Source organism: Cervus canadensis, chromosome 11 (genome assembly GCF_019320065.1).
Source record: "Cervus canadensis isolate Bull #8, Minnesota chromosome 11, ASM1932006v1, whole genome shotgun sequence".
Taxonomy (NCBI): domain Eukaryota; kingdom Metazoa; phylum Chordata; class Mammalia; order Artiodactyla; family Cervidae; genus Cervus; species Cervus canadensis.
The window spans coordinates 14,790,472-14,816,493 of NC_057396.1; the positions used below are offsets into that span (position 1 = coordinate 14,790,472).

Genomic DNA, 26,022 nt, shown 5'->3' on the forward strand with positions numbered 1-26,022 from the left:
ATATATGAATAATTTACATATCTTTGCTATATAAATGACTATCCTTGCGTATAAAGCTTTTTCATTTTCTGTTTTTTTCTCATATATTTGGGAATGGAATTAATAAGTCAAGGCATACAAACTCTCAGTTCTCTTGGCAAACATTATTAAAATTTTCTGTTAATAAGATTTAGAGTTTTGGTAAGGCTGTGAGGAAGGGAAATCTGCCATTCTCATAATTTAATTTAATGTAAAAATCAAACTATCATTTTTTTGAGATGCTTGCTTCCCATATGTGACACACAGTTGGCGCTGTGGCTTGTACTTTACAGGTACTCATTTGCAATTGTGGGCATCAATATAACTGATCTGGCATATAATCTACTGGTGAGCGGAGCACTAAAAACCCATTTCTACAACATCGCTCCAGAAGCTCCAACATTATCTCACTTCCAGCAAACATTCTGTAAGTGTCTTGTTGCTTAATTATTGCCATAGACTTCTATAGAGAACACTCTGGACAAGGGCTGAAGCTGAGAGATCTTTGTGATTTGGTTGCTTTGGAGCCTTTGAACTCCTCCTTTGGTTTTTATTTTATTTTCTCATTCAAAACCACATATTTTCAGGCATCATGAATCTTTGCTCGTTCCCACCTCTTGCCAATATATTCAGTGTATCAACTTCCCATCTGACTTAAAGACATCATGGATGTCTTTCTCCCTCTAATCCAGCATGTCGCTTAACCGCACAGGCTTTGAAGACAGCCTGAGTTTACTCCAGATCTACATTTACTACCCTCCCCTAAACCTCAGCTATCTCATCTATAAAATGGATGCAAAATGAAATGAAGATAAGGTGGTTTTTTTATTAGCTAGTCCCATTGTTAGTATTCCGTGAAGATTAGAAAGAGGAGGTGGTGGTTTAGTGGGTGATACAGATGGTGTTGGAGTTGTTGGTATTAATTTTACTGCTACCACTACTGTTGCTACAGAGGGTAGTGTTTGCAGTTCCCTCTAACTGCAGGTGCTAATAGAGGGATTGTTGTTGACCCTGAACCTGAGCTTGCAGTTGTGCTGAGGTTTCAGAAGATAGAGATCAAGACTGTTTAGTAGAGTCCTGGGATGCTATTGTCTAATTTTAAAGGCAGAATCGTAAAGTGTAGCTATATGTCATTATCATCTTTGCAGGCCAGACATTAACTGGTTTGGAGGAACATAGAAAGATAATCTGCCAAATCATCAAGTAACCCTAAGCAATTTATAGAAGAAATGCCTTTGAAGTTATTTTATAGTTTTTGTTGTTCAGTCACCAAGTCATGACCGACTCTTTGTGACCCCATGGACTGGAGCACGCCAGGCTCCTGTCCATTTAAACATTGCTTATTGTACTTAAGCTTTTTTAGCAAGAAAATGTCAAAGTTCTTCTCTTTTTGTTTATTTTGGCCCTTTTTTTTCTGCTGTTAAGTTGGTAACCAGATCTGCTCTCTTTCTGATTATGGTTAAGACCCAATCATTCCAACCCAGATCTACCACAGGAAAGTATTGTTCCCTGGTTCATTTTTTAAATGTGGTAAAGTCAAAAGTTAATAGATATTTATTTTATTTAAGTTCCTAAATTAATAGTGCTTATATTATGTAGGATTCTGTCATCTTTTATATCTGTCTAATCAGGACATCCAGTTTAAGATGACATAATTAGTGTATGTATTACACTCCCTTCTGAAATTCCACTCAATAGAAAGTTCTTAGGAAAATCCTGAGACAGAGGATGAGATGGTTGGATGGCATCACCGACTCAATGGACATGAGTTTGGGTAGGCTCTGGGAGTTGGTGATGGACAGGGAGGCCTGGCGTGTTGCAGTTTATGGGGTCGCAGAGTCGGACACAACTGAGCGACTGAACTGAACTGAACTGAACTGAAAGAAAGAAAGCATAAACCCACAAGGATAAAAATCAGAAACAAGACAAGAAAATCTCATTTTGAAAGCTGGAAAACAGATTAAGTGGTGAATGAGTTAGTGGTCTTAAGAAAGCAGATGCCTAACAGGTGGCACAGAAAGTAAGAAGCAACCTGACTTATTCTGCAAGACTCTCCAAAAAGTTCAAGAATTGGCAGCATCAACATATCTTGGAAATGAGGGTTAACATAAGACCAAAACTAGCAAGTTTGCTTGAAAATATGTTAAGAATCTCTTAGAGGCCTAAATCCCATTTTCCAAGAGACAGCTTCTGTCCTGCCCCCTCCTCAGCAAAAGCTGGTTACTTTCCAGAGAGAGAAATTAAAGGGTCTCTGGTCTGATGAGAATCAGGCACAGCTAATGGCAAACCATACTGAAAGTGATGATGAAGACTGGCTCCCAGGCTCCTTCTCCTACCTGGTTCCTGTCACTTTGGCAGCCAGTCAAGAGATTGACAAAGGCCTTCTCTGAAATCTGAACATCCCAAGAGAAAATAGCTGAAAACGCTGACCTCTGGGTCTGCCCCATGAAACAGCCCAGCCATATCACTCTACAGTCATGCTCACGATCAGCAAACCCTACCTAGTGCTTAGAGCTGCCAATTGACTTTTACTCCAATTGGCTTTTTATTTAGTAAAATACACTGCAGAGATCCAGGTATTATCAGATGTTTGAGTGAGATGCTTAAAAACATGTCCTCAAATTCTTGGACACTTCTTCTGTTAAGAAGTAGGATTTTTGTGTTTCTGTCATCCCAGCCCAACTGGGCTGACCAGTTGGTTGACCAATAGAATAAGCAGAATTCATACTATGTGACTTCTAGGGCTACGTTAGGAAAGGCTTTCATTTGTGGGTAAAGAAGATGTGGTACATATATACAATGGAATACAGTATTACTCAGCCATAAAAAAGAATGAAATAATGCCATTTGCAGTAACATGAATGCAACTAGAGATTATCATACTAAGTGAATAAGTCAGAAAGAGAAAGACAAATACCATATGATATCACTTATATGTAGAATCAAAAATATGACACAAATGAACCTATCTATGAAACAGAAACACACCCATGGACATAGAAAACAGATTTGTGGTTGCCAAGGAACAGGAGACTGAGGAAGGGATGGAATGAGCTTGGAGTTAGTAGACACAAGCTGATATATATAGAATGATAAACAAAAAGGTCCTACTGTATATATAATGGGGAACTATATTCAATATCCTATGATAAACCATAATGGAAAAGAATATTATAAAGAATGTGCATATATGTATAACTGAGTCACTTCACTATACAGAAGAAATTAATACAACATTATAACAGAACTATATATCAATAAAATAATTTTTTTAAAGAAAAAAATTTTTGATCTGGAGATCAGGGATTGAGCTGCCTTTGGAAGCATGAACCACCACGTAAGGGATCTGATTCCTTTGTGTTGTGAAGAAATCCAAGATATACATAAAAGTCATATGTAGTAATCGAGATTGACAGCCCCAGAGGAGGTCCCAACGGATAGTCAGCATCCGCTACTAGAAATGTGAATGAATATGCCTCCAAATGATTCCTGCCGCCAGCTGTCAAGTCACCACCCCCAACCTTCAGATCTTCCCATTTGAGACTCCAGGCATTGTGAATCCATCCCTCTTATCAGTCAGTCAGTTCAGTTGCTTAGTCATGTCCAACTCTTTGCGACCCTGTGGACTCTTTGCAAGTCCATGGACTTCCCGGTCCATCACCAACTCCTGGAACACATTAAACTCATGTCCATTGAATTGGTGATGCCATCCAGCCATCTCATCCTCTGTCGTCCCCTTTTCCTCCTGCCTTCAATCTTTCTGAGCGTCAGAGTTTTTTCCAATGGGTTGGTTCTTCGAATCAGGTAGCCAAAGTATTGGAGCTTCAGCTTCAGCATCAGTCCTTCCAGTGAATATTCAGGACTGATCTCCTTTACGACTGACTGGTTTGATCTCTTTGTCGTCCAAGGGACTCTCAAGAGTCTTCTCCAACACCACAGTTCAAACATCAATTCTGTGGTGCTCAGCTTGCTTTATGATCCAACTCTTACATCCATACACGACTACTGGAAAAACCAGAGCTTTGACCAGACAGAATATTGTCAGTAAAGTAATTTCTCTGCTTTTTAATATGCCGTCTAGGTTGGTCATAGCTTTTCTTCCAAGGAGCAAGTGTCTTTTAATTTCATGGCTGCAGTCACCATCTGCAGTGATTTTGGAGCCCCTGAAAATAAAGTCTTGTCACTTTTTCCATTGTTTCCCCATCTATTTGCGATAAAATGAAGGGACTGGATGCCATGATCTTCATTTTTGAATGCTGAGTTTTAAGCCAACTTTTTCACTCTCTTCTTTTACTTTCATCAAGAGATTCTTTAGTTCCTCTTTGCTTTCTGCCATAAAAGGGTGGTATCATCTGCGTATCTGAGGTTACTGTTATTTCTCCCAGCAATCTTGATTCCAGCCTGTGATTCATCCAGCTAAGCATTTCGCATGATGTATTCTCCATATGAGTTAAATAAGCAGGGTGACAATGTATAGCCTTAACATACTCCTTTCCCGATTTGAAACAAGTCTGTTTTTCCATGTCCTGTTATAACTATTGCTTCTTGATCTGCATATAGATTTCTCAGGAGATAGATCAGGTGGTCTGGTATTCCCATTTCTCTTGAAGGGTTTTCCACAGTTTGTTGTGATCCACACAGTCAATGGCTTTGGCGTTGTCAATAAAGCAGAAGCAGATGTTTTTCTGGAACTCTCTTGCTTTTTTGATGATCCAGCAGATGTTGGCAGTTTGATCTCTGGTCCCTCTACCTTTTCTAAATCCAGCTTGAACATCTGAAAGTTCACGGTTCACATACTGTTGAAGCCGGGCTTGGAGAATTTTGAGCATTACTTTGCTAGTGTGTGAGATGAGTGCAATTGTGTAGTAGTTTGAACATTCTTTGGCATTGCCTTTCTTTGGGATTGGAATGAAAACTGACCTTTCCTGTCCTGTGGCCACTGCTGAATTTTCAAATTTACTGGTATATTGAGTGTAGCCCTAGATAGCAATAACAGTAAGGAAAGCCTCAAGCATGAGAGAGAGTCTAAAGCTGGCAGAAATAAAGCCACTCTAAGTGAAAAAGTTGGCTTAAAGCTCAACATTCAGAAATCTAAGATCATGGCATCCGGTCCCATCACCTCATGGGAAATAGATGGGGAGACAGTGGAAACAGTGTCAGAATTTATTTTTTGGAGCTCCAAAATCACTGCAGATGGTGACTGCAGCCATAAAATTAAAAGACACTTGATCCTTGGAAGGAAAGTTTTGACCAACCTAGATAGCATATTAAAAAGCAGAGACATTACTTTGCCAACAAAGGTCCGTCTAGTCAAGGCTATGGTTTTTCCAGTGGTCATGTATGGATGTGAGAGTTGGACTGTGAAGAAAGCTGAGCACCGAAAAATTGATGCTTTTGAACTGTGATGTTGGAGAAGACTCTTGAGAGTCCCTTGGACTGCAAGGAGATCCAACCAGTCCATCCTGAAGGAGATCAGTCCTGGGTGTTCATTGGAAGGACTGATGCTGAAGCTGAAAGTCCAATACTTTGGCCACCTCATGTGAAGAGTTGACTCATTAGAAAAGACCCTGATGCCAGGAGGGATTAGGGGCAGGAGGAGAAGGGGACGACAGATGATGAGATGACTGGATGGCATCACCGACTCGATGGGCGTGAGTTTGAGTAAACTCCGGGAGTTTGTGATGGACAGGGAGGCCTGGTGTGCTGCGATTCATGGGGTCACAAGGAGTCGGACACGACTGAGCAACTGAACTGAACTGAACTGAAAGAAATAGAAACAATGCAGAGAGAAGAAAATTTTAGAAATATGTATCATTAATATCCCCAGGAGATAAGAGAATTGCTACTGTGGTCTACGGCCATACTACCCTGAACGTGCCCGATCTCATCTGATCTCGGAAGCTAAGCAGGGTCGGGCCTGGTTAGTACTTGGATGGGAGAATTGCTACTGTGAAACAAGAACAAGATGCCATAGAATGAGCATTCGGAGAATAAAAGAGTACTCTTAGAAATTAAAAATCAGATTACATAAATGAAACCTTGAGGGAGAATTAGAAGATGAAGCCAGAAACTCTTCCAGAAAGTAGAAAAAGAAATGTGGATGGAAAATAGAAAAGAAAGGTCGAAAGGACCATTCTTAGACGTCTATAATAGAAGGGCCAAAAAAAGAACAGTGAAACTAAGGGGAGGGAATCAAAGTAATAAATCAAGAAAAATATTCACAGCTGAAGGATGACTTCATATTTCAGCTAGTAAGAACTAGTGTAACAGATTAAAATGGATTCACACTCAGGTCCATATCATTGTGAAATTTTATGACTTAGGGAAGAAGTGATTCTAAAAATTTCCAAGTCTGTCACATAAAGACTTGAGAATTAAGATGGCATTGTGTTAGTATGCTGTAATGTTCTTTATCTTTCTGGCTTACTTCACTCTGTATAATGGGCTCCAGCTTCATCCATCTCATTAGGACTGGTTCAAATGAATTCTTTTTAATGGCTGAGTAATATTCCATGGTGTATATGTACCACAGCTTCCTTATCCATTCATCTGCTGATGGGCATCTAGGTTGCTTCCATGTCCTGGCTATTATAAACAGTGCTGCGATGAACATTGGGGTGCACGTGTCTCTTTCAGATCTGGTTTCCTCAGTGTGTATGCCCAGAAGTGGGATTGCTGGGTCATATGGCAGTTCTATTTCCAGTTTTTTAAGGAATCTCCACACTGTTTTTCCATAGCGGCTGTACTAGTTTGCATTCCCACCAACAGTGTAAGAGGGTTCCCTTTTCTCCACACCCTCTCCAGCATTTATTGCTTGTAGACTTTTGGATAGCAGCCATCCTGACTGGCGTGTAATGGTACCTCATTGTGGTTTTGATTTGCATTTCTCTGATAATGAGTGATGTTGAGCATCTTTTCATGTGTTTGTTAGCCATCTGTATGTCTTCTTTGGAGAAATGTCTGTTTAGTTCTTTGGCCCATTTTTTGATTGGGTCATTTATTTTTCTGGAATTGAGCTGCAGGAGTTGCTTGTATATTTTTGAGATTAATCCTTTGTCTGTTTCTTCATTTGCTATTATTTTCTCCCAATCTGAGGGCTGTCTTTTCACCTTGCTTATAATTTAGAAAGGTGATAACGATAACCCTATATGCAAAACAGAAAAAGAGACACAGAAATACAGAACAGACTTTTGAACTCTGTGGGAGAATGTGAGGGTGGGATATTTCAAAAGAACAGCATGTATACTATCTATGGTGAAACAGATCACCAGCCCAGGTGGGATGCATGAGACAAGTGCTCCGGCCTGGTGCACTGGGAAGACCCAGAGGAATCGGGTGGAGAGGGAGGTGGGAGGGGGGATCGGGATTGGGAATACATGTAAATCCATGGCTGATTCATATCAATGTATGACAAAACCCACTGGAAAAAAAAAAAAAAAACAAGTCAAAAAAAAAACTATAGTCCACCTAGAGGGATGGGATGGGGGAGGGGGAAGCTTCAGAGGCTTGGGATATATGTAGACATGTCTGATATATGTTGTACAGCCGAACTTAACATTGTAAAGCAATTATACTCCAATAAAAAAAATACTTTAAAAAAAAAAAAAAAAGATGGCATTGGACTTCTCAACAGCAACATTTTATTCCAGAAGATAGTAGAATAACATCTTCTAACATTTGAGAATGTTATTTAAAATCTAAGGGAATATAGTTTCCAATTTAGAATTCTATAACCAATCTAACTTACTAATTAAGTGTGGGAATAAAATAAACACATTTTTTAAGTGCAAGGTCTTAAACATTTTACTTTTTTGTATCTTTATAAGGAAGCTCTTGAAGGATATATTTCCACAAAATAAGAGAGTAATCCTTACAGGAATAAGTGGGGTCCAGAAAGAAGGAGATCTGTCAGGGAAGAGAAGAGAATCTTCAAAATGAAGGAAGTAAAAAAACCAAGCAATGGAAAATATGTTATTTAGAGCTATGGAAGTCAGTAATCAAAGAATCAGCTGAATGAATTGAAATGTTGCTTATTTAAGGAAGCAGGAATTAGGATACATGCATGCCAGTGTTCATTGAAGCATTATTTACAGTAGCCAAGGAATGGAAGCAACCTAAATGTCCATCAACAGATGAATGGATAAAGAAGATGTGATATGGACAGATAGATAGATACACACATGCATATATATATATACATATATATATATATATATTTATATATATATATACACACACACACACAATGCAATATTACTCAGACATAAAAAAAAAAATGAAATAATGCCAATTATAGCAGCATGGATGGATCTAGAGATTATCCTACTAAATGAAGTAAGCCAGGGAAAGACAAATATCATATGATATTGCTTTTATGTGAAATCTGAAAAAATACAAATGAACTTATTTACAAAAAAAAAAAGATAGACTGACCCACAGAAATGAAAAACAAACTATGACTACCAAAGGGGAAAGGTGGGGAGGTTAAATTAGGAGGTTGGGATTTACATATACACACTATACATAAAATAGATAACAAAGAAGGACCTACTGTATAGCACAAAAGTATACTGAATATGTTGTAATAATCAAAAAGGGAAAGAATATGAAAAAGAATAGGTATACATATGTATAACTGAACTATTTTGCTGGACACCTGAAATAATACAACATTGTAAATCAGCTGTGCATCAATAAGTTCACTGACTATGCTAAAGCCTTTGACTGTGGATCACAAGAAACTGTGGAAAATTCATCAGAGATTGGAATACCAGGCCATCTTACCTGCCTGCTGAAAAACCTGTATGTAGGTCAAGAAGCAACAGTTAAAACTGGACATGGAACAATGGACTGGTTCCAAATTTGGAAAGGAGTAGGTTAAGGCTGCACATCGATATTGTCACCCTGCTTATTTAACTTCTGTGCAGAGTACATTATGCACAATGCCAGGCTGGAAGACTCACAAGATGAGATCAAGATTTCCAGGAGAATTATCAACAACCTCAGATATGCAGATGATCCCACTCTAATGGCAGAAAGTGAAGAGGAACTAAAAAGAGCCTCTTGATGAGGGTGAAAGATGAGAGTGAAAAAACTGACTTGAGACTTAACCTTCAAAAAATTAAGATCATGGCATCTGGTCCCATCATTTCATGTAAATAGATGGGGAAAAAGTGAAAACGGCACATTTTATCTTCTTGAGCTGTAAAATCACTGCAGATGGTGATTGTAGCCACAAAATTAAAAGATGCTTGCTCCTTGGAAGAAAAGCAATGACAAACCTAGACAGTGTATTAAAAAGCAAAGACATCACTTTGACAACAAAGATCCATAGAGTCAAAGCTATGACTTTTCCAGTAGTCATATATGGATGTGAGAATTGTACCATAAAGTAGACTGAACACCAAAAAAATTAATGCTTTTGAATTGTGGTGCTAGAGAAAAAGACTCTTGAGAGTCCATTGGACACCAAGGAGATCAAACCAGTCAATCCTAAAGGAAGTCAATCCTGAATATTCATTGGAAGGACTGACGCTAAAGCTGAAGCTTCAGTACTTTGGCTACCTTATGTGAAGAGCCAATTCACTGGAAAAGACCCTGATGCTGGGAAAGATTGAGGGTAGGAGGAGAAGGGTAACAGAGGATGAGATGGTTGGATAGTATCAGAATTCAATAGACATGAGTTTGTGCAGACTCTAGGAGATAGTGAAGGACAGGGAATCCTGGCATGCTACAGTCCATGGGGTCACAAAAAGTCAGACACAACTTAGCAACTGAACAGCAAAAACATGTATGACTTGAATAAAAAAGCAAATTGTAAAATACTTAACATTTTAATGACTTATTAATGGAAAGTGGAAGCCCCTTATATTTGTGATTACAGCTCTTACTTTGACAACTAGGTGATTATATTTACTTCTATAATAGAGGAACTAGGCCTCTTTAGAAGAAACAAACTGTGCCCTGGATTTTTTATTCCTCTATCAAACATAATCAGTTTTGCACATCTCCTCTTTAATATTCTTGCAGTTACCTGTGTCCTTATGTATGTTTCAGTTGTGTACTAATCAAATGCAGTGAAGCAAAACCAGGACACAGTCAGGCAACAACAAATTTGCTGCAGTCCTGGGTTGGAAAGGCAAGTTTGTATTTCAAACAGGCATTTCATCTAGGTGAAAGAATATAAGAGCTCTATCATTTTGACTTTACAGTATTATTCAGTGAGCACTGACTGCACTACCAAGTCAATATGCTATGAAAATTACATTCAATCTAAAGCTCCACTGAACATGCAGCTGCGTTGAAATGAAATAAGATTAGGTACAATGAGGAGAAGGAAGTACAATGGCCAGAAGAGAAAAAAGAATTAGCTTTTCTTTGACCTTCAAAGAAGGAACTATACACAGGAATAATAACCAGAAGAAGAGAGTCCACTGGAAAAGGCAGTTTATTTCATGTCCTAGCTTCCAGCTATAAATGTATGATTGTATACCATCTGTTTAAACCCACTGTCCTCATCTGTAAAATGTAGACTTATCTGCATTCCCTATTCTATAAAACTGTTGTGAGAATTAAATAAGAGACTGTAAGCAGTAGTCTGGCTTCTCTTTCCTTCCTCTGCTCTACATGTCATTATGTTAGCTTCCTTAGCTAACAAACCATTATCTGAAATTTTCTGCCTTGGTCCCTCTCCAAAAAACTGAGAGTTGGGGAGCATGGAACTTTACCATTTCCTTGTATCTGTTACATGCTTGTTAATTAGCAGATGAGCCAACTGATCAGTAAGCCAAATGGATTTGTGAACACTCTGTAATGTTATATAAATTAGTGAAGTTTTATGATTATAATACGTACCCTGGAAGCCAAGCCACCATTTTCACAATTTGATTAGAATAATGTTACAGTGTCCAATTATTTTTCTGATGTGGTAGAGAAAGAAAGTCCCACGGAATCAGTTTGCAAGATTTACAGCTTGACTTTTGTAACCTTGAGAGGAAGAAGAATGGTGTTAGATTATTAACAACCCCTCCACCTTCAACTCTTTATTCTAGTCATTTAAACCTTTCAAAATGTTTTCCTATAGTTGCATGTAAAGCAGAAAAATGGTGAAACCAAATGGATTTGTATTCTTCTAAAACCCTGTGCTGTCCTAGAGTGAGTGAAATTCTCATTGTGGAAAAGTGAATTCCTCATTAAAGAATTTTTCACAGTGCCTGTCAATTGTCAAGAGTGGTAAGTAATACAAAGCTAGTGGAGGTGATGGTATTCCAGTTGAGCTATCTCAAATCCTGAAAGACGATGCTCTGAAAGTGCTGCACTTAATATTCCAGCAAATTTGGAAAACTCAGCAGTGGCCACAGGACTGGAAATGGTCAGTTTTCATTCCAATCCCAAAGAAAGGCAATGCCAAAGAATGCTCAAACTACTGCACAATTGCATTCATCTCACACACAAGCAAAGTAATGCTCAAAATTCTCCAAGCTAGGCTTCAACAGTATTTGAACAGTGAACTTCAGATGTTCAAGCTAGATTTAGAAAAGGCAGAGGAACCAGATATCAAATTGCCAACATCCATTGGATCATCGAAAAAGCAAGAGAGTTCCAGAAAAACATCTGCTTTATTGACTATGCCAAAGCCTTTGACTGTGTGGATCACAACAAACTGTGGAAAATTCTTCAAGAGATGGGACTACCAGACCACCTGACCTGCCTCCTGAGAAATCTGTATGCAGGTCAAGAAGCAACAGTTAGAACTGGACATGGAACAACAGACTGTTTCCAAATAGGAAAAGGAGTACGTCAAGGCTGTATATTGTCACCCTGCTTATTTAACTTATATGCAGAGTATATCATGCGAAATGCCAGGCTGGATGAAGCACAAGCTGGAATCAAGATTGCCAGGAGAAATAACCTCAGATATGCAGATGACACCACCCTCATGGCAGAAAGTGAAGAAGAACTAAAGAGCCTCTTGATGAAAGTGAAAGAGGAGAGTGAAAAAGTTAGCTTAAAACTCACCATTCAGAAAGCTAAGATCATGGCATCTGGCCCTATCACTTCATGGCAAATAGATGGGGAAACAATGGAAGCAGTGACAGACTTCATTTTTCTGGGCTCCAAAAATCACTGCAGATGGTGACTGCAGCCATGAAATTAAAAGACACTTGCTCCTTGGAAGAAAAGGTATGACCAACCTAGACAGCGTATTAAAAAGCAGAGACATTACTTTGCCAACAAAGGTCCGTCTAGTCAGAACTATGGTTTTTTCAGTAGTCATGTATGGATGTGAGAGTTGGACTCCCTAAGAAAGCTGAGCGCCAAAGAATTGATGCTTATGAACTGTGGTGTTAGAGAAGACTCTTGAGAGTCCCGTGGACTGCAAGGAGATCAAACCTGTCAGTCCTAAAGGGAATCTGTCCTGAATATTCTTTGGAAAGACTGATGCTGAAGCTGATGTGAAGAACTGACTCATTTGAAAAGACCCTGATGCTGAGAAAGATTGAAGGCAGGAGAAGGGGACGATAGAGGATGAGATGGTTGGATGGCATCACTGACTCGATGGACATGAGTTTGAGTAAGCTCCGAGAGTTGGTGATGGACAGGGAAGCCTGGTGTGCTGCAGTCCATGGGGTCACAAAGAGTTGGACACTACTGAGTGACTGAACTGAACTGAACTGATTGATATTTCAGTTCTAAATATGGTAGAAGAAGGGTATAGTGGGGAAGCAGAATACAACAAGTAGGTTCTCATATCAAATACTTAGCAGTTATTCCAAAATGTCCCCAATCTAGACAACATTTTTGAGACAAAAAAATTGAATATGAAATTACAGTTCAAAGCAAAAATGTCTTATTAACAATTTCATGTAGTTTAATGACCAGTCTGTATTGTTCAGAGTTGATTTATAGTTTTGATTGTCTCATAACAGTCAGAATGCAATTGCTTGACTTGTCAGGGTAATTTAAAACTTTATTCAAATCAAATTTCAAGAGAAAAAAGGCTGAGTGGAGCACTTTTGAAAAATCAGACCATTATGTTAATTTAACTAGGAGGGGAAGAATGAAGTAGTTACTGTCTACCTTTCAGAATATGTTCCAGATGTTTTTCATACTCTAGAAATGGCAGAATTGATTTTTCTTCCTCTTCTAGAAGAGTGAGAATAATTCTGGGACCAAGTACAAAAATCTTGTAGATTGGTAGCTTCTACTTGCACTAGTTTTAAAGAATAATTTTTTTTCCTTTTTTTTTCATTTATTTTTATTAGTTGGAGGCTAATTACTTTACAATATTGTAGTAGTTTTTGTCATACATTGACATGAACCAGCCATGGATTTACATGTATTCCCCATCCCGATCCCCCCTCCTTAAAGAATAATTTATAATAGTAGTATTTATTGCATTTTGATCTCGTCTTTGTGCTTCCGAGTTGCTGATACTTGGTTTGACATCTCTTTCAGCATTCAGGGTGATTTTGAATAAGATTAAGGATTTTTTCTTCCTCTTGCATTCTTGTCACTTGTCTTATCTCTAACAGGTTATTTGATGCACGAGTTTCATAAGTTTTGGATTGAAGAGGACCCTATGGACATAATGGAATTTAATCGTGTGCGGGAGAAATTCCGCAAGAGGATCATAAAACAGCTGCAGAATCCAGACATGGCATTGTGCCCGCACTTTGCTGCCTCAGAAGGTTTAATCAACATGTAGTCACCCACACTTGTTTTAATGGATACCCCGGAACACTGCCTCATTATTGTGTTAGATCTCTGCTTAGGTCCCAGCTCATGCCCTGAATGCACTCAGTGATTGTATGCATGCCTTTTGTTACAGTGTTTGCATATCTTGGTCATAATTACCAGATCCCCAGATACCACAGTTTCTGGAGTATCTGCCATCCAGTGACCGCTCATATTGTGGCATCATGCAGTGTTACATCTTGCCTTGACACCCAGTATGGAGAGAGTTTTCTATTTTTTTAAATTGTCTTCCTCTCACTCATAATTGAGCATTGAAGAATTGTATTTCTCTAGCTGTATTTTATATGTAAAAGATTTAGCTGAATCTTGTTCTGTGAAAGCCTTTTAATTTATTGATATGTTTTGTGACTACAGCTGCTAGCTCTTCAGACCAGGTTCATGCTTGGACCTCATTCCAATAAAGTATAAGACTGTAAAATGATACAAACAGACACATGATAAGATAAATCATTATTACAAACACTACTGCACTTCATGAAAATGTAACAAGGCTTACAAGAAGCAAAATTTAGGTAGGTGTTGTTTTTGTCTGAAGTACTACAGAATTATATTGTAATTTACCCCCAGTTGTAATTGTGGCATAGTCATCTGGACATCATATTAATTTATTCTCATAATTTTATTGGCTTTGATGCCTAAATATGTTTATGATGCTTCAGCCTCAGAAAAGAAGTACGCATACTGCAAATGCTGCAAAAGCTTTTTCACTGCCTGCCTCTTGCTGAACTCAAGTTAAACCCAGGCCCTGTTCTGATCCAAGCATCTTTGCTTGGGGCACTGAGTGCTGGCTGGTTTGTTGTTTATGTCAAAAAGTAATATTAAAAAAAATTTTTGCAAGAAAATGTGTTGCAAGAGAAGAACCTGACTTATGAAACTAATGGCCCTGTCTTTTATCAGTGGAAGAAGTAAATTGCTTGGCAGGGGAACAAAATCAAATCATTTCGAAACTGCTTAAAGTCATTTTAAAAACCATGATTTAGTTAAGAATTATGATTATAGCCTGTTGAATAGTATTTTACCATGGCATTTCATCCCCATGGTATTTTATACCTTCTGACTATCAATTTTAGTATTATTAGACGTTTGTGTAATCATTTGCTTATTTAAGTGAATTTTGACTACGGCCTATCTCAGTTATGAATAAATTACATGTCATTCTACTATAATGCATAGTGGATTTCATTTTAATATTTTTGTGTTTGTACACCTTCTGAATATGCAAATATGTGGGTGGGTAGAATGTCAAAGACTGACAACCTGGAGCTATATATAAATCATGCCATTGTTCAGAGTAACCAGGTATGATTTACAGTGTGTTATGTCTGAGAGAGTGCTTTTATTTAACTAACCTTGAGGCCTGATGTTGGTATAATGAATGAATAAGATCCAGCTTTTTCTTTGCAACTTCCTTTAAAGCCTGATTTCTCTACTGTTAGCTGATATAGAAGATATTAAGGTGGCTGTTGTTTCCTAGTCCATTCTAGCTCCTCTAGGATTTTCTGTCCGTTCCCTTTCAGCTGTGTGCCAAGTGGCAGGATTTTGCATTGCATCTTATATACCTTTGTGCCCTTTCTTAGAATGGGGAAGGGAAGGAATTGATTTAACGCATGATATATACGATGAGTAGTGACAGGAATATATATTCCTCTTCAGAATAAGTGAGAATTTGTAAACCTGGTAAGTGATCTGTTTTGGGAGCCCTGAGTTTCCATCACAGCCGTCACTGTTATATATGAAGGTGTTATTCTCTTTTCACGCCACATATATGTATTGTCTCTTCCTATCCAGTATGGTCATGTGTCACTAACATGGCTTGATAATGTATGGGTTTTAACCAGCTCATGTCTCTTCTGTAAGGCAAGAGATCAGTTCAGTTCAGCCGATCAATCGTTTGTGACTGTTTGCAACCACACAGATTGCAGCATGCCAGGCTTCCCTGTCCATCACCAACTCTCAGAGCTTGCTGAAACTTATGTCTGTCAAGTCAGTGATACCTTCCAACCATCATCCTCTGTCATGCCCTTCTCCTCCTGCTTTCAATCTTTCCCTGCATCAGGGGTCTTTTCCAATGAGTTAGTTCTTGCATCAGGTAGCCAAAGTTTTGGAGTTTCAGCTTCAGCATCAGTTCTTCCAATGAATATTCAGGACTGATTTCATTTAGGATTGAATGCTTTGATCTCCTTGAAGTCCAAGGGACTCTCAAGAGTCTTCTCCAACACCACAGTTCAGAAGCATCAATTCTTTGGTGCTCAGGTTTCTTTATAGTTCAATTCTCACATCCATACATGACTACTGGAAAAACCATAGCTTTGACTAGACAGACCTTTGTCGGTAAAGTAATGTCTTTGCTTTTGAATATACTGTCTAGGTTGGTCATAACTTTTCTTCCAAGGAGCAAGTGTCTTTTTATTTCATGGCTGCCATCACCATCTGCAGTGATTTTTGGAGCCCAAGAAAATAAACTCTGTCACTGCTTCCATTGTTTCCCCATCTATTGGCCATGAAGTGACGGGGCCAGATGCCATGATCTTAGTTTTCTGAATGTTGAGTTTTAAGCCAGTTTTTTCACTCTCCTCTTTCACTTTCACTAAAGAGGCTCTTTAGTTACTCTTTGCTTTCTGCCATAGGGGTGGTATCATCTGCATATCTGAGGTTATTGATACTTCTTCCGGCAATCTTGATTCCAGCTTGTACTTCATCCAACCTGGCATTCACATGATGTACTCTGCACAGAAGTTAAATAAGCAGGGTGACAATATACAGCCTTGACGTACTCCTTTCCCTATTTAGAACCAGTCTGTTGTTCCATGTCCAGTTCTAACTGTTGCTTCTTGACCTGCATACAGATTTCTCAGAAGGAAGATAAGGTGGTCTGGTAGTCCCATCTCTTGAAGAATTTTCCACAGTTTGTTGTAATCCACACAGTCAAAGGCTTTGGTGTAATCAATAAAGCAGAAGATGTTTTTCTGGAACTCTCTTGCTTTTTCAATGATCCAACAAAAGTTGGCAATTTGATATCTGGTTCCTCTGCCTTTTCTAAAACCAGCTTGAATATCTGGAAGTTCACAGTTCACATACTGTTGAAGCCTAGCTTGGAGAATTTTGAGCATTTCTTTGCTAGCATGTGAGATGAGTGCAATTGTACAGTAGTTTGAGCATTATTTGGCATTGCCTTTCTTTGGGATTGGAATGAAAACTGACCTTTTCCAGTCCTGTGGCCTCTGCTGAGTTTTCCAAATTTGCTGGCATATTGAGTGCAGCACTTTCACAGCATCATCTTTTGGAATTTGAAATAGCTCAACTGGAATTCTATCACCTCTACTAGCTTTGTTCATAGTGATGCTTCCTAAGGCCTACTTGATTTCACACTCCAGGTTGTCTGGTTCTAGGTGAGCATGCACACCATCATGGTTATCTGGGTCATTAAGATCTTTTTTGTAGAGTTCTTCTGTGTATTCTTGCCACCTCTGCTTAATATCTTCTGTTTCTGTTAGGTCCATACAGTTTCTGTCCTTTATTGTGCCCATCTTTGCATGAAATGTTCTCTTTGTACCTCTGATTGTCTTGAAGAGATCTCTAGTCTTTCCCATTCTATTGTTTTCCTCCATTTCTTTGCATTGATTACTTAGGAAGGCTTTCTTATCTCTCCTTGCTGTTCTGTGGAACTCTGCAATCAGATGTATATATCTTTCCTTTTCTCCTTTGCCTTTAGCTTCTCTTCTTTTCTCAACTATTTGTAAGGCCTCCACAAACAACAATTTTGCCTTTTTGCATTTCTTTTTCTTGGGGATAGTCTTGATCACTGCCTCCTATACAATGTCACAAACCTCCATTCATAGTTCATCAGGCATCTGTCTATCAGATCAGGCAGAGATAGTTGATGGTAACAAAGCTAGGAGCTTTCCCTCCCAGCTCCTTGAATGATTTCTCTCTGTTGTTTCTTAACATGACTACACAATTTTAGTATGAACAGACTCTGCCAACTCCTTCTAGTTCTGAGTATTATTAGATTTCTTGTTCACACCTCTTTGTGAAAGATGTATTCTATCCTGTCATATGAAGTGAGGTGTGAAAAAAAAGGGGAGAAGCTTTCAAAGGCATACTTTAAAGTGTTATGTGCTGTGTGTTTTTCCCTTGAACATTTTTAGCTTGCTTATAGTTACTCCATTGAACAAGGGTCAACCGCTTAAAATGTAAATTATATAGCATGCCTTTACCAGGTTTTTCAAAACACTACTTGCTATGATAAAAACAGTTTGCCCAGGAAAGAAAACTTTTTGAAGCACCATTTCTGAAAATTGTGACTTCAATCTGATTTTCCTTCTCACAGTTATTGTTATTGTAGTGAAAAAAAAAATGTTTTTTGCTTGGTCACCCACCATCTTTACTATTTGAATTGAAGCTTAAATATATACTAATCTGAAAGATAGGTCTGGAAGATACAGCTTCCAAACCAGGGTACTTCTGAGAGAAAAAGAGGATGTTGTTAATTTCTTTAGGACAGTAGGGTGAACTGCGACAATTTGCAGAAACTGAGATATTAGGTGACTAAGAGAGACAAAGAGACAGACATAAGTAGGAATCATCCACTCAGTACTCAATTAGACAAATGCAAACTAACTTCACTTTCTAACCTCTGGCAAGAAAAATACATCATAGGGACATAGACATTTTGATATCTAATGTACTAACCCAAAATCTTAACACACATCAGAGATAAGGGCTTGGTCTGAACTGAAAGGTCACCTGAACAGGCTGGGCTTATAGGAAGTCAGAAATGGGGAAACAAAATCCAGCGACCAAACTTCATGGTGACAAACTATCTTGATCCATAAACAGAGAGGGCCAGATCCATACTGAACAGGAATGAGGAGGGGACCAAGGTTGCTGGAATGTAGAGCTAGGGCATGGGAGGTGGAGGGAAGAAAGAAGAGGCAGAAAGGAAAAGTGCCAGCCAAGCCCAGAGCCACATCTAGGAAGCTGAGCTATAGTGACACATGCTTCATTAAAGCAATGCCTCTGACTCTTCAGGGAGCTTGACAGAAGTGACTGCTCTAATCCGGAAACAAAATGGCAAAAAGCAGGACAAAGTATAATATCAAGTCCTAGAAGATGAAAGAGATTCTGGTATGGATTTCATTTCAAGAATTAACATTTAGTGAGTGTTGCTGCCAAGTGCCAGGACTGCTAGTCTTTCCCTTACATTATTTCATTTCCTCAACAATATGCAAAGTGAGATTGTTTGCATGCTTGTTTTCCTAGGCAAACAAGCTTAGAGAATTTAAAAATATTACCAGAAGTCTCAAGAGAAAGAAAATCACAGGGAAGTATTACCTCATACCTGTTGGAATGGTTATTATCATAAAGAAAAGAAATAGCAAGTATTGGTGAGGATATGAAGAAAAGGGAATCCCTTGTGTGCTATTGATGGGGATGTAAATTGGCATAACCACAGTGGGAAACAGTACAGAGATTCCTAAAAATAGAACTACCCTAGGGTCCAGAAATTCCACGTTTGGATATTTATCCAAAGGAAATGAAAACACTAATTCAAAAAGATACATGCACCTCCAGGTTCATTGCAGCATTATTTATAATAGCCACATCATGAGATTAACCTAAATGTCCTTCGATGGATGGATAGGTAAAGAAAACATGATGTATTTATATACACAATGGAATATTATTCAGCCATGAGGAAGAGGGAAATCCTTTCATTCATAACAACATAGATGGATCTTAAGTCAGAGAAAGAAAGACAAGTACCATATGATCTCACTTATATGTGAAATCTTTTTTTTTTTTAAAGTAACTTTTAGATACAAAGAACAGATTGGTAGTTGCCAGAGGTATGAGGTATGGGCTGGGCCAAATGTGTGAAGATAGTCAAAAGGTAACAAGTGAATAAACAAATAAGTAGCATCACATAGTGAAGGTGGTCAAAAGACAATAGATAGATCGTAAATACATAAATGATAGATAGAGCATAGCAAGATCTTGAACCCAGAGCCTTAAACGCCGACTTAATCATTATGCTATCTACCTAGTTGGAATTATTTTCTGTCAAGGGTAGATTATAAACATGTAGATTATATACCCCTCCCACATTATAATACACTATACATAAATAACATCTCTTGCTCAGATGTCTGTAGGATAAATTCATACTTTATCATACTATCCCTCAGAACTTGCCATATTTTTGGTCAGAATTTCTTCCTTGATACAGAAAGAACAATTCCAACAGGATTGTGAACTCATCTCCAGATCCTTGCTTCCTCCAAGAGCAATAGAAGCCGGCGTACCTCCTTCTGGCCCCGCAGTGGAAAACCTCAGCAAAGTGCCCTTGCAGGGCCTGACTGCAGTATATTCAGGCTAGGAGCTATAGGGCATCATGTGGAAAAAGAAATTTATAGAGCTTCAAAGATGTGAACTCTTTGTAAATAAAACATTCCTTTTACTTCAAAGATTCTTGTGTCCCATGACCTGACATAGCCTCTAGAATGCTACTACTCATAGGCACCTTAACATGTGTGATGTCATCTGTTAACAACACTGGGATACTTCACAGAAACCAGGGGGTAGGTTTGCAAAAAATGTTGACTTCAGTTCAGTTCAGTTCAGTCGCTCAGTCGTGTCCGACTCTTTGAGACCCCATGAATTGAAACACAGCAGGCCTCCCTGTCCACCACCAACTCCCAGAGTTTACTCAAACTCATGTCCATCGAGTCGGTGATGCCATCCAGCCATCTCATCTCTGTCTTCCCAAATGTTGACTTAGTACCTTTCTATTATTTTATCTATTATATACGTAGCATTTTGTCTTGCAAAGAGACTATAGAGGAAAGTTGATGGCAACTAGAAAAGTGTGGCAAAGAGACGAGAAAGGTGAGATTAAATTTGTAAAACAACAGTTAAACCCCCTCTGTCATGCAAGGTGAATCAAGACAGGGTTGGGGGTTGGGGGAGTCCCTTCATGGTGGATCAGTGCCTACCAGGCAAGAGCTTGAGTGAATTCCACAGCATCCCAAAACATGGGTTTGGAATAGACTCTCCTAGGGAAATTTCAAAGCAAGTATTAGTAAGAAAAAAAAATGGTGTGAGTGCTTCCCATTGTCCCAAGGCTGCCAGGGCCTGTGTGCTGTGCCAGACACACTGTCAGTCTGGGTTCAGGTGAAGAGCTCCTGCACGTCTCTTCCTCTTCTCTTTGGGGGCAAACCTAAACCACACCTTGGCAGAGGGAATGATCTGATAGGTGCACTCTGTAGCCAGGCAGTCTGGATCTGGCTGCCAGCTGCTCTGTCCCTGCAGACTTTGGGGTCTATGGGATGTCACCATAAGGAAGGAAATCTCCAGTCCTCAGGGAGGCTGAGCGTGCATGTAGGTCCTTCTGCTGGGAGAAAGAAGAGCAGATGGTTTCTCCCAGAAGCCCAGAGAGAACTTGTGAGTTATTTTTTGCCAAATTTCATATAACACCCATACATTTATATTCTAGATGTATTAGCTCTTCTGTGCAAATCATGTAGCAATTACTGAGGAATAGAAACATCAACAGCCTGAAGCGGTATGATACCAAGAATTTTGTAATCCACTTTTGGTCAAGTTTTTACTATTTCTTCAGGGTACACTAGGAAAAATCTGCAGGCAGAAGACCCATATTCCAGTTTCTGTGCTGCTAGCCTCCTCAGGCTCATGACTTACCCTCTCAATGTTGGCTTACCATCTATAACAGAAAAATGTTACAGCTCCCTTTCAGAAGATTACTGTAAGAATAAAAATCAAATAAACTATCATTAATTAAAGTGCTTGGGAAGCTCCAAAGTACCAATTAAACACATTGGTAGTAATTATGGTACTAATTATGTCTAATTATGGATGGCTTTTATCTGTTTGGTTTTTGGCTGTGAGCTCACTCTAACAGAAAATTAAGCTATAAAATTTGTCCTTGTAGCCAGTGTCCCCATTAATTTTATTCAGCAAGCATTTATTGAGAACTTATTTTTGTATCAGGGATTTGCCAACTCTGGGAATCAAATGGGAAAGAAGATGGTGCTATTGATCTCATGGAACTCATAGACTAAGTCTACTGCCTTGCTTCTTGCTCTAAAAAATATTGATCTGGTCATTCTCCACTGAAACCTTACAAGGTTTAGTCTCAACTGTTAATAGTTTAGAAGTAAATCAAACACTTCCTTTGCTTTCCCTTAACTTACTTTGTCAATATAACTTGACACTGTACCCACCTCTAACAAAGGACTACATGTTTTGTTGTCATTACCCAGAGGCACAAACAGGAGTTAGTATAGAGAAAATGGAAAGTTATTATGGACTGGATATTTGTGTCCTCCCAAATTCCTGTGTTGAAATCCTAACCCTCAAGGTGATGATATTAGGAAATGGGATCTTATATCACCTTTGGTGGTAAAACTCATAAATAGGATTAGAGCCCTTATAAGAAAAGACAGAGAGCTTCCTTTCTCTCTCTCTCTCTGTCTTTCTCTGCCCTTTGAGGATACAGTGAAAAGATGGCCATCTACAAGCCTAGAAGACAGTCCTCACCAGACACCAAAGCTGCACCTTGATCTTGACTTTTCAACTTCCAGAATTGTGAAAAACAAAAGTTTCCTGTTTAAGCCATTCATCCCACAGTATTGTTACAGCAGCTCCCCCAAATTAAGACATCAATGCGGATACAGGTCCCAGGCGAATTGCCAGCCCTCCCACCCCAAATGCTTCTTGAGAAGTTTCCCACAGTAGCCAAAGCTGCTGCTGCCCCAGATGCACACACCCCCTGATGGCCATTCTCAAAGAGTTTCCTTCTTTCAAGGTGTCAGTCAGGTTGGCTAGCTTCCTACATGCTGGAGAAGACAAAGTCTTCGCTTACTAGCCAAACTTTTCACCTCACTGAAGACAAACCACCTAATTGCAACTTGGCAGGTAGCTCAGTGATAAAGAATCTGCCTGCAAATGCAGATGTAAATTTGATCCATGGGTTGGGAAGATCCCCTGGAGAAGTAAATGGCAACCCACTCCAGTATGCTTGCCTGGGAAATCCCATGGACAAAGAAGCCTGGTGGGCTAAGAGTTGGAGACAACTTAGCGACTGAGCATGCACAACTATCAGAGAAGTTATTTGAAGTCTGAGGCTAGAATGAACCCAGGAACTTGAAAACACCAAGAGAATGACAATAAAGATAACAGAACTCTGCTGCCTAAGTGTTCTGACACTATATAAAAGCATACCAAAACAGAATAGAGCCATTCTTAAATAAACCAAAGACTCTCACACAGATTAACAACAATCTGAATCTTTTTTTCATGATTTAGAATAAAGATAGTAAATTTAATTTAGAATACTAGCCAGTTCAAAGAAAGCTATTAAAATATCCTTATGACATAACTAGACTTGGAGTTACATTTACACATAACTAATTTCCTGGCTTTAGGGCCTAACTTGTACTTGTGTTCCTACCTCTATTTAAATATGAAATGGATTAACATGCATGAATGTGCTACACAAATGTGAAGATCCATCTAAAATGCTATTAAGTTGCTGTGGTTATTTAATTTAGTTATTTGTTTTATTTTTGTCTTGTTTTTAATCATTTAAGTTGTGAAGTTTAATAGAGATATAAGAAATGTAGCAAAAATGAAATATAAATTATTTACACCACTCAGGTCAAGGAAGAAAATATCAGCATCTCGGCCACGCTCCCTTCATGCCCACTCCTTTGAAGTCATAACTCTTCATTTGGATGGTAGTATCTGTTTTAGTTTACCATATAGTTTTACCACCTGAATGTGTGTTTTACATGTATATATTGCCATCCCTGTATACTTTGTTGGGTTTTTCCTTCTTTTAAACTTCATCTAAATGCAGTCATACTGTATATAACCTGTTGGGTCCAACTTTCTCCCTCAAAATTTGAAATTCATCTATATTATCGTATATACTGGAGGTTTTATTTTATTTTCATTGCTGAATGTTTTCTATGGTGTGAACATATCATAGTTTATTCTCTCCATCTGACGACATTTGCCTTTTATCGAACTCTTAGTTCCACAAATATTTAATGTGGTTATTGATATGGTTGGATTTAGTTCTGTAATTTTACAACTTGTTATTTATCTCATCTGTTTTTAAACTTTATTTTCAATAGACTTTATTTTTTTAGCACTTTTAGGTTCACTGGAAAATTGAGCAGAAGTTTCAGAGTTTTCTCATCTGTTCCCTGTTCTCACGCATACTGTCATTAACAACATCTCCCACCAGAGTAGTACAGTGGTTCTAACTGCTGACTCTACACTGACATATCGTAATCACCCCAAATCCATAATTTATATTAGGGCTTACTTTTGATGTTATACATTATATGGATTTGAACAAATATATAATGGCATATTCTTTGATCTTTTTTCCTGTCTAACCTTCTTTTAGCTTAATTGATTACTTATAAAATTTCCAATTAACTTTAGCTTTTTAGCAAAGTTTTCCTTTTAAAAAATTTATTTATTTTAATTGGAGTATAATTACTTTATAATACCGTGGTGGTTTTTGCCACACATCGACATGAATCAGCCACGGGTGCACATGTGTCTCAGCTATCCTGAACCCCTTCCCACCTTTCTCTATACCCCAACCCTCTGGGTTGTCTCAGAGCACCGGCTTTGTATGCCCCACTTCATGCTTCAAACTTGCACTCGTCATCTATTTTACATATAGTAATACACATGTTTCAGTGCCATTCTCTCAAATCATCCCACTGTTGCCTCTCCCTCCCACATAGTGCAGAAGTCTGTTCTTTACATCTGTCTCTCTTTTGCTGTCTTGCATATAGGGTCATCATTACCATCTTTCTAAATTCCATATAAATGCATTAATATACTGTATTGGTGTTTCTCTTTCTGACTTATGTTGTCTGTAAAATAGGTTCCAGTTTCATCCACCCCATTAGAACTAACTCCAATGCATTCCTTTTTATAACTGAGTAATATTCTATTGTGTATATGTACTACAACTTCCTTATCCATGCATCTGCCAATGGACACCTAGGTTGCTTCCATGTCCTAGCTATTGTAAACAGTGCTGCAGTGAACATTGGGTACATGTGTCTCTTCCAGTTTTGGTTTCCTCAGTGTGTATGCTCAGCAGCAGGATTGCTGGGTCATATGGCAGTTCTATTTCCTGTTTTTAAAGAAATCTCCACACTGTTCTCCATAGTGGCTGTACCCATTTGAATTCCCACCAACAGTGTAAGAAGGTTCCCATTTTTCCACAGCCTTTCCAGCATTTACTGTCTGTAGACTTTTTGATGGCAGCCATTCTGACCAGCATGAGATGGTGCCTCATTGTGGTTATGATTTGCATTTCTCTGATAATGAGTGATGTTGAGAATCTTTTCACGTGTTTATTAGCCATCTGTATGTCTTTTTTGGAGAAATGTCTGTTTAGTTCTTTGGCCCACTTTTTGATTGGGTTGTTCGTTTTTCTGGTATTGAGCTGTATGAGCTAGTTGTATATTTTGGAGATTAATTCTTTGTCAGTTGTTTCATTTGCTATTATTCTCTCCCATTCTGAAGGCTGCCTTTTCACCTTAATTATAGTTTCCTTCATTATGCAAAAGCTTTTAAATTTAATTAGGTTCCATTTGTTTATTTATTTTTTTATTTCCATTAATCTGGGAGGTGGGTCATAGAGGATCTTGCTGTGATTATAGTTTCTGGTCTTACATTTACATTTCAGTTTATTTTTGGGTATGGCATTAGAAGGTGCTCTAGTTTCAGTCTTTTACACGTGGTTGACTAGTTTCCCCAGCACCACTTGTTAAAGAGACTGTCTTTCCTCCATTGTATGTTTTTGCCTACTGTGCCAAAGATAAAGTGTCCATAGGTGTGTGGATTTATCTCTGGGCTTTCAATTTTGTCCCATTGATCTGTATTTCTGTCTTTATGCCAGTACCATACTGTCTTGATGACTGGGCTTTGTAGTATAGTCTAAGTCAGGCAGGTTGATTCCTCCAGTTACATTTTTATTTCTTAAGATGGCTTTGGCTATTCAAGGTTTTTTATGTTCCCATACAATTGTGAAATTATTTGTTCTAGTTCTGTGAAAAATACCATTGGTAACTTGAAAGGGGTTGTGTTGAATCTATAGGTTGCTTTGGGTAGTGTATTCATTTTCACTATATTGATTCTTCCAATCCACAAACATGGTATATTTCTCTGTCTATTTGTGTCATCTTTTAT

The 26,022-nt window shown here is 38.5% G+C and overlaps 1 protein-coding gene and 1 long non-coding RNA gene across 5 annotated transcripts in view; both read left to right on the top strand.

Annotated features, from left to right (window-relative positions):
• ELMOD1 (ELMO domain containing 1) overlaps window positions 1-14,942 on the top strand; it is an 83,002-nt gene extending 68,060 nt beyond the window's left edge. For all 4 annotated transcript variants that reach the window (XM_043482630.1, XM_043482631.1, XM_043482633.1 and 1 more), the window contains 2 exons: window positions 312-445; window positions 13,554-14,942. In XM_043482630.1, coding sequence (XP_043338565.1) covers window positions 312-445; window positions 13,554-13,726 — 307 coding nt within the window. In that variant the 3' untranslated portion in view covers window positions 13,727-14,942. The remainder of the gene's footprint in view (window positions 1-311; window positions 446-13,553) is intronic.
• Window positions 14,943-16,304: 1,362 nt separating this feature from the next.
• LOC122450129 lies at window positions 16,305-24,406 on the top strand. Its single transcript, XR_006272067.1, has 3 exons — window positions 16,305-16,324; window positions 20,355-20,357; window positions 24,266-24,406. It is a non-coding gene; the product is annotated as an uncharacterized LOC122450129 (long non-coding RNA).
• The last annotated feature ends 1,616 nt before the right edge of the window (window positions 24,407-26,022 follow it).